We start from the raw sequence: 15,086 nt of genomic DNA, 5'->3' as shown, positions 1-15,086 counted from the left end.
AGAAAGAAATTATCAACAAACAGTCAAAATACAAATGTGGCAGTTAATATGGTCTTTATTATTTTACAAAAAGCATGTAAACACAGGTTATACAACCAGAAATTCTTGCGTCATGTTTGCTGACAAACTGTTAATACGAGCAGGTCATGATGGAGAGTTACACTCTGGTCTACGTATCCCTTCTTCTTTACATCTACCGTGTATAGTCACAATAAGCACTTCACAAGCACAGCAGGACCCCCCACCCCAAAACACAAGAAAAGAAAGATCAACTGTAAAGGCACACGCATGCCAAACACAGTAACATGAACTATGTAGATTTAATGGCTGGGACATAAAAGTCAAGCTGATTGTTCTCTGATCTTGACGGCTGATTTATTTCTCTCTTCCTTCTGTAGGGTCGCCTGCACACTGTGGGATTTTAACAATCTGAGAAGTTCACAGCGAGCCACACTGTACGACATGAGTCTGATAAACTTTGAGCACGCCTTGCAGTTTGCCGAGTTCAGATCGTACGTTGAAAAGACGCTGAATCACCACAACTTATGTACGCGAGTCGCTGCGATTGCACAAGAATAAAATGTAAATGGCGTGCGCCGTCCATCCTCGCCTTTGTGACGACAATGCGTTCGGAGAGAACTCTCCCAAAAAATGTTCCTCACATACCAACATACTTTGTTGACAGGTTTTGCCGTCGTAGCTGCAGAGCGTCTATTTGGGTTTAGCTCCAGTTCCTCATGTCCATGTAGAACCGCGGCCAAAGATGTTGCCACGGTTCTCTCGCGATTGTAATCGTTGGTCTGGGTCGGCAGGAATTCAGTGCAGCCGGTAAAAAGTTCAAGACTCCAACTTCACATGTTTCTTCCTGTGAACAAAGAGGTTCCCGTACTGGCTGAAGGTCTTTCCACATGTGTTACAGGAATACGGCTTCTCACCTGTGTGAGTTCTCACGTGGCAGGACAGAGAACTCTGCTGACGGAAACTTTTCCCACACATCGCACAGGGGTACGGCTTCTCACCCGTGTGGATTCTCATGTGGCGAAGCAAATTCCCTTTGTCGCTAAAACTCCTTCCACACATTTCGCAAGAATGTGGCTTCTCACCTGTGTGAGTCCTCATGTGGCACAAGAGGTAACTCTGCTTGGTGAAACTTTTCCCACAGACCTCACAGGAATGCGGCTTCTCACCTGTGTGAGTTCTCATGTGGAACAGGAAGGAACTCTGCATACTGAAACTTTTCCCGCATATCACACACGAATGTGGTTTTTCACCTGTGTGAGTTCTCATGTGGCAGGACAGAGAACCCTGCTGGCGGAACGTCTTACCACAGGTCAAACAAGAGTACGGCTTCTCACCTGTGTGAATTCTCCTATGACGCAACAGATTGCCTTTGTCACTGAAGCATTTCCCACATATTGCACAAGCGTGTGGCTTCTCACCCGTGTGAGTTCTCACGTGGCACAAAAGGTTGCCCTGCTTTCTGAAACTCTTCCCACAGGTTTCACAGGAGTACGGCTTCTCACCCGAGTGTGTTTTTATGTGGTGCAACAAAGTGCCTTGTTGGCTGAAATGCTTCCCACACGTGACGCAACGGTGCGGCTTCTCACCTGTGTGAGTTCTCTTGTGGACCAACAGATGGCCGGGCTGACTGAAGGCCTTTCCGCACGCTTCACACGAGTACGGTTTCTCACCTGTGTGAGTTCTCATGTGTAACAACAAGCTGCCCTGCTGGCGGAAACTCTTGCCACACAGTTCACACAGGTAGGACTTGTCGTTCGACTGGAGGCTGGTGTCGTCCACCTGGCGCACAAAACTCTGCTCGCGGCTGAAGGTTTCCAGGAGAGAATCCGTCTGGAGAGCAAACTGCTCGTCCTCCAGATGGACGGTGACCTCCGGCGGCTCGGGTTCCTCTTTAATCCACGGATGTGTTCGGTCAACATGACTGACTGGAATCATTTCGATCTGTCCAGTGTCTTCGTCTCCCTCCTCCTCCTCCTGCTCTTCCTCCTCCTCCTCCTCCTCCTGCTCTTCCTCTTTGACCTGGCTCAGCTGCGGCTCCTCCTCCTCCTGTGGACCAGCGTCTCTGTCCTGGAGCCACAGTTGCTTCTCATCCTGTCGTTGTTTTGGACTTCCTGTTCAAATACAAAAGTGAGAAAAAAAATTTAATTTCAACTCTGAAGCGAATCAAACGAAAGCAGGAAGAAACGTTGCTCCGGTAAAACTCAACTTGAGAGAAAATGATTGCAAAAACATGCAGCAGAGATTCACCGGTGAGCCTGAGCGTCAGTTTACGCCACAACAAGTGAAAGTTCCATGCTGGTCCACTAGTGGGTGCTGTTGTTTGTTTTTGTAATGAAACCACACACACAAGGAGCGGAGAACAAAACGCTATAAACATTAACAATGTCAGAACACGGACATTCTCGTGGACAGACCACCAAGTTGGATTGTTATTACGGCGGCTGTCAAAATAAAAGTACCAAGTCCCAGGAGAATAAGGACTGGGAGTCATGACATCACGGAGGAAACTGTTCTGATTGGCCAGCTACTGAGCATGTGCAGAAGAACTAGTTACTACCGCTGGTGACCAGGACCAGCAGCAGGCTTTGTGTGTTGAACCAGACAGTTATTATTAACAATAAATGGTAGTTCTACAGATTATTGGAAAACTACATCATCTGTATTCTGAGTCTCACAGGCCTGTTGACGAGGCACCATATTGAATGTTTACTGTTATTATGGCAACTTGGAGGCGTCTTCTCATCTTGCAGTAAAGATCTTGTTCATTTCTCAGCCAGGTCCTAACTGGTTGATTGTGCAGATTCCTGACGGTCAGTGATGTTTAAAGGGAGCCAGTTAGAAAACAGACACGATTTGAGGAAAAAGTCATTTCAGGTCAACAGTGTGTCGGATTAACGATCTGTTTAACGTCGAGCTCCATGTTGAGAAACCCCAATGCCATGCTTTTTATTACTATTTCTTCCTTGATACATTCATAATCTGCTCAAAAAAGTAATCAACGAGGAGTTGTTAAAAAAAAAAAAACACACACAAAAAAACCAAATTGCTTTCACAACTGCGTCAAGCAGCACTATCTTCCGGTAGCATCAGATAACACGGACACCAGGAGATCGACAACACCGCTGCCTGTTCCGTGACGTTTCCAGACGATAAACACCAAATCAAGGCGTTTTCCGTTCCCGCAGAAACAGACACGTTCATGTGCTGATCTAAATTGTTTGACACTTTAACCTACCGATTCTGTGCAGTTTTATTTCGGGTTTCCAGGTGATCTCCAGTAATCTCCGCTGCCGGTCGAGCTCCTCCTCGTACTGGACGACAGTTCGTTCAAACAACGAGGATATGTCCACAGCAGCAGCGGTTAATCTCTGAGTTATAAAGTCTCTGAACGCCTGAACTGAAGTCATCTTTACAGCAGAAAATCTGATATTTAGCAGCTGAAACACGACAACACAACCAGAGAGCCTCTTCTTCTCTCGGTTTGATGGAGGATCCAGAGGAAAGTGTTCAGATTCATACTGACACCTGGTGGACAACAGAGGTAACGTCATGTCACCTTCAGCTCACAGGAGAGTAAAGAGGAATAAAACAGGAGTAAAGAGGAGTAAATCAAGAGTAAAAGGGATTTAAGATGAATAAAGCAGGAGATGCGTCATTATGGACAATGATGAGACCTCAGAGTAGTTCTGCAGGTTTCTCCTCCTTCAAGCCGGGTTCTGGAGTATATAAAACAGGAGGTCTGATTCTTGCTCATGTCGATTTGTCGGGTTTTCTCTATAAAACTCCTTAAAATGTCTTTGTGTTCAGTTTTCACTTGTATTTGTTGCCGTGGAAACGGGACCTTCAGCTCACTAATCAACTTCACATGCATGATTTTGGACTGTGGCCAAGACGTCTCACTAGTTTTGATCACGTTGTGTATCACAAAGGTTTTTTTACCAAATTCTATGTCACAATATTCTTTCTGAACACAGCGTTGAGTGACTGCTGACCAGAAATAATCAGATTTAGGGTGAGAAGACGACATGAAACACTCCCAAGGGTTTGATGCAGAGTAAATCTTTATTATTCAGACTGAAATCTAGATCCCGACGGCGGATCTCTCAGCGGAGTCGACGCTGAAGTCGAACAGCATTGATGCTTCAGCAACATCTTCACAGGTCCTTCGTACAGACGGAAGACATGGTCAAGTCACAAGCAGCGTCATTCACGAAGGAACTTCCTGCAGAGAGAGAAAGACTTTGTAACATGACGACACTGGACAGCTTAAAGCAGAAAACATCAATCGTAGTATATATATATATGTATATATATATATATCAGTTGTGGGTCTAAAAAAATATCAACACTATCCTAAATTCATGGATTTAAGAGTATTCATACAAACTCCAAACTGGTGGAAAAACGCCCACAAGTCGTCCCTGTTTCACGCCATGAGGCTTTGCTGGACTTTCAGCTGGAGACTTCGTTTGACATTTGAAATGTTTCTGCGTCTGTCCACTGTTCAGTTGTGAGACAGTTTTTTTTTCTATCTTCTGCCAACTTTAAACTGTGAGCCTTTAAGTTGAAAACATTTGCAGGCGTTCCTGGACTTTATAATGGGTGTGCACTGCGTGAGCTGGAGGGGAGAACTGAAAGAAAAGTTTCTCTCTTGTTGCCGCGGCCTCATTCCTCGCTCTGTCTTATCTTATTGTTCATCAGAACCTCGCTGCAGGTCTTCTCTGTCACATGCGATGGCACTTTGGTCTGGAACACGAACGGTTCTCTTTGAGGACTGCCGTTCATTCTGAAGAGAGATTTCTTTTCTCTCAGAAACAAAAATGCCAATTGTCTGACCTCACTGCTCCTACATGGAGGATCCTGCAGACGTGAGACGTTTAACAGTAATTCCACGAGGTTCCTCTGACGCTCTGCGTTCTAAAAACATGTTTAAACTTGGTGCCTTGGTTCTCAAGTAACGGTCATTTGTTGGAGGACGCTTTCTCGCTGACTCAGCTGTTCTCTGATCAGCTGTGTTTTAGCTGCACGCCTCGTCTCCATGACAACACACACACACACACACACACACACACGGTCAATGTGGAGTCCTCCTCACCTTTGTTGTTCATCTGCATGCAGTTCTCAGTTCCATTCAGGTTGTTGGGCTGACCACTGGACCATTCTATGAACTCAAACGCTGAGCCGTCGGACCATTGCCACACGTTCTCCTGAGAACAAACAGTCCAAAGAATCAGTTTGCACCGATCAGCAACATTCTGCTTTACAACAGGTGGATGTGGTGGTTGGGGGGGGGGGGGGGGGGGGGGGGGGGGGGGGGGCGTTGTCCCTCTGGCCCTGGGTGACCTAACTTAACGCCGGTCCCCTGGTCACTCTACGGTGTGTCATCTTATTTAACCAGAGCGACTCGGAGCTCATTGAGCTCGTATGTGTTCACACACACGATTAAAGGAGAGTTTACTGTCGCATTTGGACCCCAGGATGCACTACTACATTACTTTTAACCCCAGGATGCACTACTACATTACTTTTGACCCCAGGATGCACTACTACATTACTTTTAACCCCAGGATGCACTACTACATTACTTTTGACCCCAGGATGCACTACTACATTACTTTTGAACCCAGTAAATATCATCACTATTTGAATTTTGCTAAAACTCTCACCTGCGCTGTATCATGGCCTCCAAGCCAGACCTCGGTGTGAGTGCCGGTCAGTGAGTGGACCAGATAGCTGACAAATGCGCTGTCTTGACTGTCACGAAGGGACGCCAAGTTTCCTCCTGCTGCGATGCAGTTTCTCTGAGGACAAAAGACAAAATGTGACGAGAGAATTACAACGTCATGGAAACATTCTGGAGCAACTGCCATGCGTTAACTAACATCAGAAACGCTGCTGCACAAGTTTTGAGGGAAGTCGTGGAAGCAGATTTGCAAACTACCAGAAAAATCTTACTATTATTTGCCTAAAGCCACCACCTCCCCCTAGTGGCCGAACAGGGCATCAACATATAAAACGTCAAGGAGCAGCAGAGGAGCAGAGCAGCAGAGCAGCAGAGCAGCAGCAGTGTTGTTTCCAGCATCTTTTTATACAGCAGGTATGTTTTCACCTTCCTACGGTTCATAATCTGAAATGGAAGTAAATTCTCCTGCAGGTGTGGCCCCTGGATTGATTTACACGGAATATTTAAAGACTGAGAAATTGAATGTGTAAAATAAAATGTATTCACTGCAAACATATCCACTGGATTATTTTTTATTTGAAAATAAACTGTAACACAAAAATACAACAAGAACTAAAATAACTTAAGTAAATAGTGGCTGATTAAAAGTATTTAACATAATAAATACAATGAATACAAATAAACAATTATGTAAATGAATGGATGTGGCTTAAACAAGGTAACAAACATCGTTTAAAAATCTAATGGAAAGTTTAATAGTAATTAAAAAATGGGGAGAAAAACTTTGCAGTAAATAAAATACTGTAATCCAAACATTTGACTTTTTATGATACTCTATATTTTTCCTCAAGCCTTCTTAGAACCTGAGTTTCAGAGGGAGAATCACTTCATCATCAAAGCTCCGTTTACTGTGTTTTTATACTATGATATAACTGTTATAATACATGAATCACCGTTCAAGCATTAAAAAAAAAAAATTGCAATATAATAAAAAAAGAAAAAAGAAAAGTGTAAACACATTTTTTTTTAAGGTTAACTGCTCTTGGGGGCCCCCTGCTGGTGGCCGGGGCCCCTAAGCAGGCGCTCAGTTGGCTTAAATTCACCAACGTTCTCCAGTAGAAACGTTTAGTTTAGTAAAAACACCACGTCGTTGCAAAAAAAAAGACAGCGGCTGCTGTTTTAAAACGTACCTCTGCATCAATCCAGTTAGATTGATTGAGATGGAAGAGGAAACACCGCTGGCCAAACTGTGTCCACATGGGAGGACACAAACCAGGACACTCGTCTGCAGAACAGTTTGACATCATGAGATAAACGGTAAAGCCATAGAACAGCCTGACTGCACAGCATTAGAAGTGGAAGTAAAAGATCAGAGAAATACAAACCATCATCATCATCTGCTTTCTGTGGAGAGAAAAATACCGTTACCACAACTCGGATCGATACGATTGTGTTTTATTTGGTCCATTAATGTGATTCAGTAGCTCCGTTTTTTTTTAACACATTAAAAGAAGATTTTTTTACAGCAGATTTTACTCACTACTGATGCGGCCAAAAGCCCGACGCTGACGAGCAGGATGAAATGAAGAGCCGAGGCCATCTGAGTGAAAATATACAACATGTCACAGTTTAGATGTGGACGTGAATCAAAGATGCAATGATGTCAGGTTCTTACCGTTCAGTGATCAGATGAGTTTGGACCTGTTGAAGCTCCGTGGCTTCTCTCAGGGGGAAACTGGGTTTATATCCCCTCTTGAGCTGCTCTGGTCTCTGAGCCTCCGGTGTGTACTTTACTATTGATGAGATACTCAAATTACTTTTATCTTTGTCTACAAATGACGATCTTTTACGCAAATATATAAATTTAGGCATAAACAAACATTTCATAGAGCCTACAGACTTATGAACCTGAAAAACACCAGGCAGTTAAATAACACCCATAAGGCTTTCAGACACCTTTTAAGAGTTTAAATATTTTGAGTTTAAATAACCACCAGAAGGTTTTGGTCAAAGGTTAAGAAGAAAATAAAACTCATACTTTCATAACTAGGACAATAAAGATTGCACAGAGTTGACTTTAGTCAAACTAAACTGCAGGAAAGTTTGAAGAAGTGGAAAGAAAAAAGGTAGAATTCTTGTGGAGCAGCTGTGTGAGCCGGGAGTCCCGACGTGTTTCAACAAGTGCAGCATGAAAACAACGTTCCAGCTCAGGATTTGTACAAATACTGAAAGATACAACATCATTTACAAACACATGAAGGACGGGACAGACTGTGGCTTTGTTAAACTGTGGCTTTGTTAAACTGGAGCTTTGTTAAACTGGCTTTGTTAAACTGGCCTTGTTAAACTGGAGCTTTGTTAAACTGGCTTTGTTAAACTGGCCTTGTTAAACTGGAGCTTTGTTAAACTGGAGCTTTGTTAAACTGGCTTTGTTAAACTGGCCTTGTTAAACTGGAGCTTTGTTAAACTGGCTTTGTTAAACTAGCCTTGTTAAACTGGAGCTTTGTTAAACTGGAGCTTTGTTAAACTGGCTTTGTTAAACTGGAGCTTTGTTAAACTGTGGCTTTGTTAAACTGTGGCTTTGTTAAACTGGAGCTTTGTTAAACTGGAGCTTTGTTATACTGGCTTTGTTAAACTGTGGCTTTGTTAAACTGGAGCTTTGTTAAACTGGAGCTTTGTTATACTGGCTTTGTTAAACTGTGGCTTTGTTAAACTGGAGCTTTGTTAAACTGGAGCTTTGTTAAACTGTGGCTTTGTTAAACTGGAGCTTTGTTAAACTGGAGCTTTGTTATACTGGCTTTGTTAAACTGGCTTTGTTAAACTGGAGCTTTGTTAAACTGGAGCTTTGTTAAACTGGCTTTGTTAAACTGGCCTTGTTAAACTGGAGCTTTGTTAAACTGGCTTTGTTAAACTGGCCTTGTTAAACTGGAGCTTTGTTAAACTGGAGCTTTGTTAAACTGGCTTTGTTAAACTGGCCTTGTTAAACTGGAGCTTTGTTAAACTGGCTTTGTTAAACTAGCCTTGTTAAACTGGAGCTTTGTTAAACTGGAGCTTTGTTAAACTGTGGCTTTGTTAAACTGGCTTTGTTAAACTGTGGCTTTGTTAAACTGGAGCTTTGTTAAACTGTGGCTTTGTTAAACTGGATTTGTTAAACTGGCTTTGTTAAACTGTGGCTTTGTTAAACTGGAGCTTTGTTAAACTGGAGCTTTGTTATACTGGCTTTGTTAAACTGTGGCTTTGTTAAACTGGAGCTTTGTTAAACTGGAGCTTTGTTAAACTGGCTTTGTTAAACTGGCTTTGTTAAACTGGAGCTTTGTTAAACTGTGGCTTTGTTAAACTGGAGCTTTGTTAAACTGGAGCTTTGTTAAACTGGCTTTGTTAAACTGGCCTTGTTAAACTGGAGCTTTGTTAAACTGGCTTTGTTAAACTGGCCTTGTTAAACTGGCTTTGTTAAACTGGAGCTTTGTTAAACTGGAGCTTTGTTAAACTGGCTTTGTTAAACTGGCCTTGTTAAACTGGAGCTTTGTTAAACTGGCTTTGTTAAACTGGCCTTGTTAAACTGGAGCTTTGTTAAACTGGAGCTTTGTTAAACTGGCTTTGTTAAACTGGCCTTGTTAAACTGGAGCTTTGTTAAACTGGCTTTGTTAAACTAGCCTTGTTAAACTGGAGCTTTGTTAAACTGGAGCTTTGTTAAACTGTGGCTTTGTTAAACTGGCTTTGTTAAACTGTGGCTTTGTTAAACTGGAGCTTTGTTAAACTGTGGCTTTGTTAAACTGGATTTGTTAAACTGGCTTTGTTAAACTGTGGCTTTGTTAAACTGGAGCTTTGTTAAACTGGAGCTTTGTTATACTGGCTTTGTTAAACTGTGGCTTTGTTAAACTGGAGCTTTGTTAAACTGGAGCTTTGTTAAACTGGCTTTGTTAAACTGGCTTTGTTAAACTGGAGCTTTGTTAAACTGTGGCTTTGTTAAACTGGAGCTTTGTTAAACTGTGGCTTTGTTAAACTGGAGCTTTGTTAAACTGGAGCTTTGTTAAACTGGCTTTGTTAAACTGGCCTTGTTAAACTGGCTTTGTTAAATTGGCTTTGTTAAACTGGCCTTGTTAAACTGGCTTTGTTAAACTGGAGCTTTGTTAAACTGGAGCTTTGTTAAACTGGAGCTTTGTTAACGCAACAGTTTCAAGTAAAAAAACTACATTTTCTTTGTTGTTTCTTTTCCTGACTGCATCGTAACAGAACTTGGAACCATTGAAAATCCGACTTTCCCAAAAGACGCTCAGGCTCCATCCTTTTTTTAAACTTGTTTATTGCGTTTTTTTCCAACAGACATTCAGTCACATAGGTTTATTTCAAAAAAGTACATTAGTCAGTCAATTACAGCCAAACAGCAAAACCATCAACCAAAGCAAACACACAGAACCTCTGGTCCAGGACCTTGAACCTCTGGTCCAGGACCTTGAACGCCCAGACCTCTGGTCCAGGACCTTGAACTCTCAGACCTCTGGTCCAGGACCTTGAACGCCCAGACCTCTGGTCCAGGACCTTGAACGCCCAGACCTCTGGTCCAGGACCTTGAACTCTCAGACCTCTGGTCCAGGACCTTGAACGCCCAGACCTCTGGTCCAGGACCTTGAACTCCCAGACCTCTGGTCCAGGACCTTGAACGCCCAGACCTCTGGTCCAGGAAGAACTGCTGGAATTCTGAGCAATAAGTGAACGAGACAATCAGGCAGTGGAACAGCAGGAGAGGAAGGGAAAGACGGGGGAAGACAGAGGTGATGCACATGAGGGTAACGGACACATGGAGGAGAAGACAGTCTTTATTTCATTCCTTAATAAAAGAAAAAAACAAAACAATTCAATACAATACACAACACAAGTTTCCAAATATGTAAATGAGAAGGGAGCAGAAAGAAGCAACTCTTAGGTCCTCCGTCTCTTCGTCTCAGTCACATGAAGGAACATCCATTCATGGATCAAGCGGCTGTTAGAGAACAACAAGTTGTTGTAAACTTATCTACATACATAAGTTTACTCAGGTCGATGCCAATGGGCTGTTGACAGTTAGTTTGTTAGCTTTGCCCTTCGGGGTATTTTCACAGCGTTTCACCTCAGAGCAAATTTCCATGTAACTCTGTTTGTTCTGGAATTAGCTTTTGTTTTGTGATGTATGTTTTGTGTTTGTGTGTTTTGTGTGTGTATGTACATGTGTTTTTCATGTTTCTTCAGTTAAAACGTTGAAAAAGGTTAGCTGTACAACTTTAACATGAGTTCACAACTAAGTTGTTGAACTTCATGATGTTCCTCCTTTTCTTTAAACGTCTCGAGCTTAACTCGTCAAAACAATAGATGTCATGAATGTACCGAAATCCAAAGATTTACACCATGAAAGTCACGACAGCTTGAATCTGAAGGGAAAAATCTCTCAATTAAAACTGTTCATGAATTTATAGATCAAAGTTTTTTTTATTTTTTTTAAGAATCCTGAGTCTCAGGTTTGTGAGTTCTGAGTTTGAGTCTCACCCTGTTGGTCTCAAAAAGGGGCGTTTGCGTTGGCTACCACCTCCGTTGTCGTGAAACCACAAAGGTTTTGTGTTTCAACTTGAAGTCGTTGGCGTGTGATCGGCCGCGGGGCTGGGTCGGGGGGGTCAGAGATCATCAGTGGGATGTTTGAAGGTCTTTTGATTGAATAAGAACAATAAATCTTTAATATCTGAGGAACACGCACAGGCTCCTGCTCCTACGTCACGTTCTCTGGCTCCATCTGCTGGAAAGTCCACAAACTTGCAAATGAAACGAGACCCGGATGTATCCCAATAATCCCTCCTATCTCCCAATAATCCCTCCTATCTCCTTTCCTATCCACTTCTCCTTCACCCCAGAAGTGTTTAAGTGATAAGGACAGTCTGAATTCTCACTAAGCTAAGGCAAGGAGGCTCAATGCTTGTTTTAGAACCTCCTTTAGCCTAGGAACCACTGATGCGTCCTTTAGAACCTCCTTTAGCCTAGGAACCACTGATGCTTCCTTTAGAACCTCCTTTAGCCTAGGAACCACTGATGCGTCCTCTAGAACCTCCTTTAGCCTAGGAACCACTGATGCTTCCTTTAGAACCTCCTTTAGCCTAGGAACCACTGATGCTTCCTTTAGAACCTCCTTTAGCCTAGGAACCACTGATGCGTCCTCTAGAACCTCCTTTAGCCTAGGAACCACCGATGCTTCCTTTAGAACCTCCTTTAGCCTAGGAACCACTGATGCGTCCTTTAGAACCTCCTTTAGCCTAGGAACCACTGATGTTTCCTTTAGAACCTCCTTTAGCCTAGGAACCACTGATGCGTCCTTTAGAACCTCTTTTAGCCTAGGAACCACTGATGCTTCCTTTAGAACCTCCTTCAGCTTAGGAACCACTGATGCTCCCTTTAGAACCTCCTTTAGCCTAGGAACCACTGATGCTTCCTTTAGAACCTCCTTTAGCCTAGGAACCACTGATGCGTCCTCTAGAACCTCCTTTAGCCTAGGAACCACCGATGCTTCCTTTAGAACCTCCTTTAGCCTAGGAACCACTGATGCGTCCTTTAGAACCTCCTTTAGCCTAGGAACCACTGATGCGTCCTCTAGAACCTCCTTTAGCCTAGGAACCACTGATGCTTCCTTTAGAACCTCCTTTAGCCTAGGAACCACTGATGCGTCCTCTAGAACCTCCTTTAGCCTAGGAACCACCGATGCTTCCTTTAGAACCTCCTTTAGCCTAGGAACCACTGATGCGTCCTTTAGAACCTCCTTTAGCCTAGGAACCACTGATGTTTCCTTTAGAACCTCCTTTAGCCTAGGAACCACTGATGTTTCCTTTAGAACCTCCTTTAGCCTAGGAACCACTGATGCGTCCTTTAGAACCTCCTTTAGCCTAGGAACCACTGATGCTTCCTTTAGAACCTCCTTCAGCTTAGGAACCACTGATGCTCCCTTTAGAACCTCCTTTAGCTTAGGAACCACTGATGCTTCCTTTAGAACTTCCTTTAGCCTAGGAACCACTGATGCTTCCTTTAGAACCTCCTTTAGCCTAGGAACCACCGATGCTTCCATGTAAGTTACCAAAGCAATGATCTGCCTAGAACAACTTGAAATCATCTAGAACCCAGATCCCAACTCGGAATGTTCTGGATGTTGTAGAACCAACACAGTAAAGTCCAGTTGTAGTGCAGCCTGTTCTCACTCTGATTGGTTCTTTATTTACCTGCCAGCCGTTTCCCTTTAGTTCCTCTTTTCCTTTGATTTACATTCAAACCTGAGATATTTGACGTTATATCAGAGGTTAGAGGGGGAAAGTGTTATAAATACGCTTTTTGAAGTCCCTTTTCAGAAATTCGTAGTTTTTCCACCACGGCAGACGTCACTAACCTTCGCCGCCGTCGGTTTAAAGGGTTAAGGAAAAGTGAACAGGAAAGGAGAAAGGGGCGAATATTCGGAAGCATCCCCAGGATTTCAGGGGGATCAGAGTTCCCTGGTTTGATCCGGACTAGAGTCCCGGGGAGTTTCACACCTGAACTGACTAAGTGGACTCCGGATCGAACCGGGCCGGTGTGAACGTGTCCTGAATGGTCTCCCAGAACGCAACGTTCTGACTTTTCACTTGAAATCGTTTGTGTGCAGGAGGAGGCGTAACGATCTGACGGGTGGAGGGCGGGGTTAGTGTGACCGGTGGAACGCTCCAGCGTTTTCCCCTGACGGTGGATCTCCACCTCCTCCAGCTCGCCAGCAGACACTCACAGCTCCTCCCCTCACCTGCACACAGGGCGGGTCGGGAGGAGATGGCGTGACGCCTGCACCGGCTCTCTCTCTCTCTCTCTCTCGCCTCCACGTCGGCGTTCAGCCGCCCGGATCCTCCGTAAAGCCCGTTAAACTCTGCTGCGTTAAACACGTCCGCAATAATCAACGGCTGGACTCTGTGATGCGGGTTAAGCTGCTGCAGGGCGGGAACCTTCACACAACTCGCCACGTCAAACTCAGCGGCTGCAGGAGTCCAAACAAGACAACGAGTAAAAATAAGCTACAGCAAATAAATTCATTTTAAAAATTGATAGATTGAAAAAGACTGATGAGCTTTTAATTTGTGGTGAGTTCTATCTGAAGGGACAGACGTCATGAAGACTCAAACTCACACATTCTAATAGGCTCAAAGACGAAAGGCTGAAAGATGGAAAATCACCCGTCCATCCACCCATTTAGCCATCCATTGATTTATGGAAGGGTCCGTCCAAGGTGAACGGTGTTAAAAACTTTCTTCAGGGAGTAAATATCTAACGTCTGCTCGTCATCATAGTAACCACGCGACCGAAGCAGGGAACTAAACTTTCAGCTTCACGTTAACTGAACCTGAAGATTCAGAGGAAATGTCGGAGCAGCTGCTCAGAGATTCTTTTCAACGACAAGCGGGGAATTCTTACTTTTCTACTTCACACGTTTTTCTTTTCACATAAAATAACGTTCTTCTCATGTTGTACAGCTGAAAGGCCTGAATGCAAAATAAACAACTTTTATTAAACCAAATACTTCAAAAAATACCTGATTTTGTATTCAGATAATAATTCAGAGAATTCTTCTGAAAATATTGCTGAAGCTAACCAGACTGGAGTTGTTGTTGTTTTTGTTTTACTTCAGCAAATAGAAAGGAGAATGTATTGATCCCCTAGTGGAAATGATTTCTCTGTATTCAAGCTGTCCTATTCAGAGTTAATCTGAAGTCCACACACCTCACGAGGAGCAGGAGGAGCAGGAGGAGCAGGTGGAGCTGGAGGAGCAGGAGGAGCCGGAGCAGCAGGAGGAGCAGGAGGAGCAGGCGGAGCTGGAGGAGCAGTAGGAGCAGGAGGAGCAGGAGGAGCTGGAGGAGCAGGAGGAGGTCCGGAGGCCGGCTCACAAAGCCTGCTGGTCTCCGGGATTTCAGGCCCCGTTTCCATGACAACAATTCAACTGAAAACAAGTTTTTGTATTTTCATGACAGAAAAGTTTCACATTTACACGTCAACGTTCTGGAAAACAATGTTCGTTTCCACGGAAACAGTGGAATCACTGAGAACGATGTGGTTTTCATGTTGGGCCACAAGTTGGCGCTGCTGGTTGGTTGGTTTCTAATGGAAACACACACATTGAAATGAGACATTGGGCCTCAGGCCGATTGGCTCCCGGCGTCTGATGACCTCCGTCCGGAGACGAGATCCAGCAGCCACCTGACCGGGTTCCTTCACTGCCGGCTGTCAGTGTGAGAGCGCCCAGAGGGACAACACCCTCCGGCTTAGAGGACTGGAGAGGATGAGAAGCGTGAAGGATGATTGACAGGCGCTTTGAGTCGCAGGAGAATCACCAACAACCATCTGGTGCTTTTCCTGCCAA

General features: G+C 44.0%; 1 protein-coding gene across 1 annotated transcript; it reads right to left on the bottom strand.

Annotated features, from left to right (window-relative positions):
* Nucleotides 1-38: 38 nt before the first annotated feature.
* Nucleotides 39-3,493, bottom strand: LOC308113122 (uncharacterized protein). Its single transcript, XM_080469112.1, has 2 exons — nucleotides 3,257-3,493; nucleotides 39-2,132 (listed from the first exon to the last, which is right to left on the bottom strand). The coding sequence occupies exons 1-2, from the start codon at nucleotides 3,426-3,428 to the stop codon at nucleotides 838-840; spliced, it is 1,467 nt and encodes a 488-aa protein (XP_080325238.1). The 5' UTR covers nucleotides 3,429-3,493; the 3' UTR covers nucleotides 39-837.
* Between the last annotated feature and the right edge of the window lie 11,593 nt (nucleotides 3,494-15,086).

This window comes from Lipophrys pholis, assembly GCF_963383615.2.
Source record: "Lipophrys pholis genome assembly, chromosome: 8".
Taxonomy (NCBI): Eukaryota; Metazoa; Chordata; class Actinopteri; order Blenniiformes; family Blenniidae; genus Lipophrys; species Lipophrys pholis.
Note: the sequence above shows the minus strand (reverse complement) of the source record. Positions and strands in the feature narration are given on the sequence as shown.

Coding starts and splice junctions, on each gene's coding strand:
- LOC308113122 (XM_080469112.1), bottom strand. CDS start 3,428: ATGACTTCAGTTCAGGCGTTCAGAGACTTTATAACTCAGAGATTAACC. Junction 2,133..3,256: donor AATAAAACTGCACAGAATCG/GTAGGTTAAAGT, acceptor GTATTTGAACAG/GAAGTCCAAAACAACGACAG.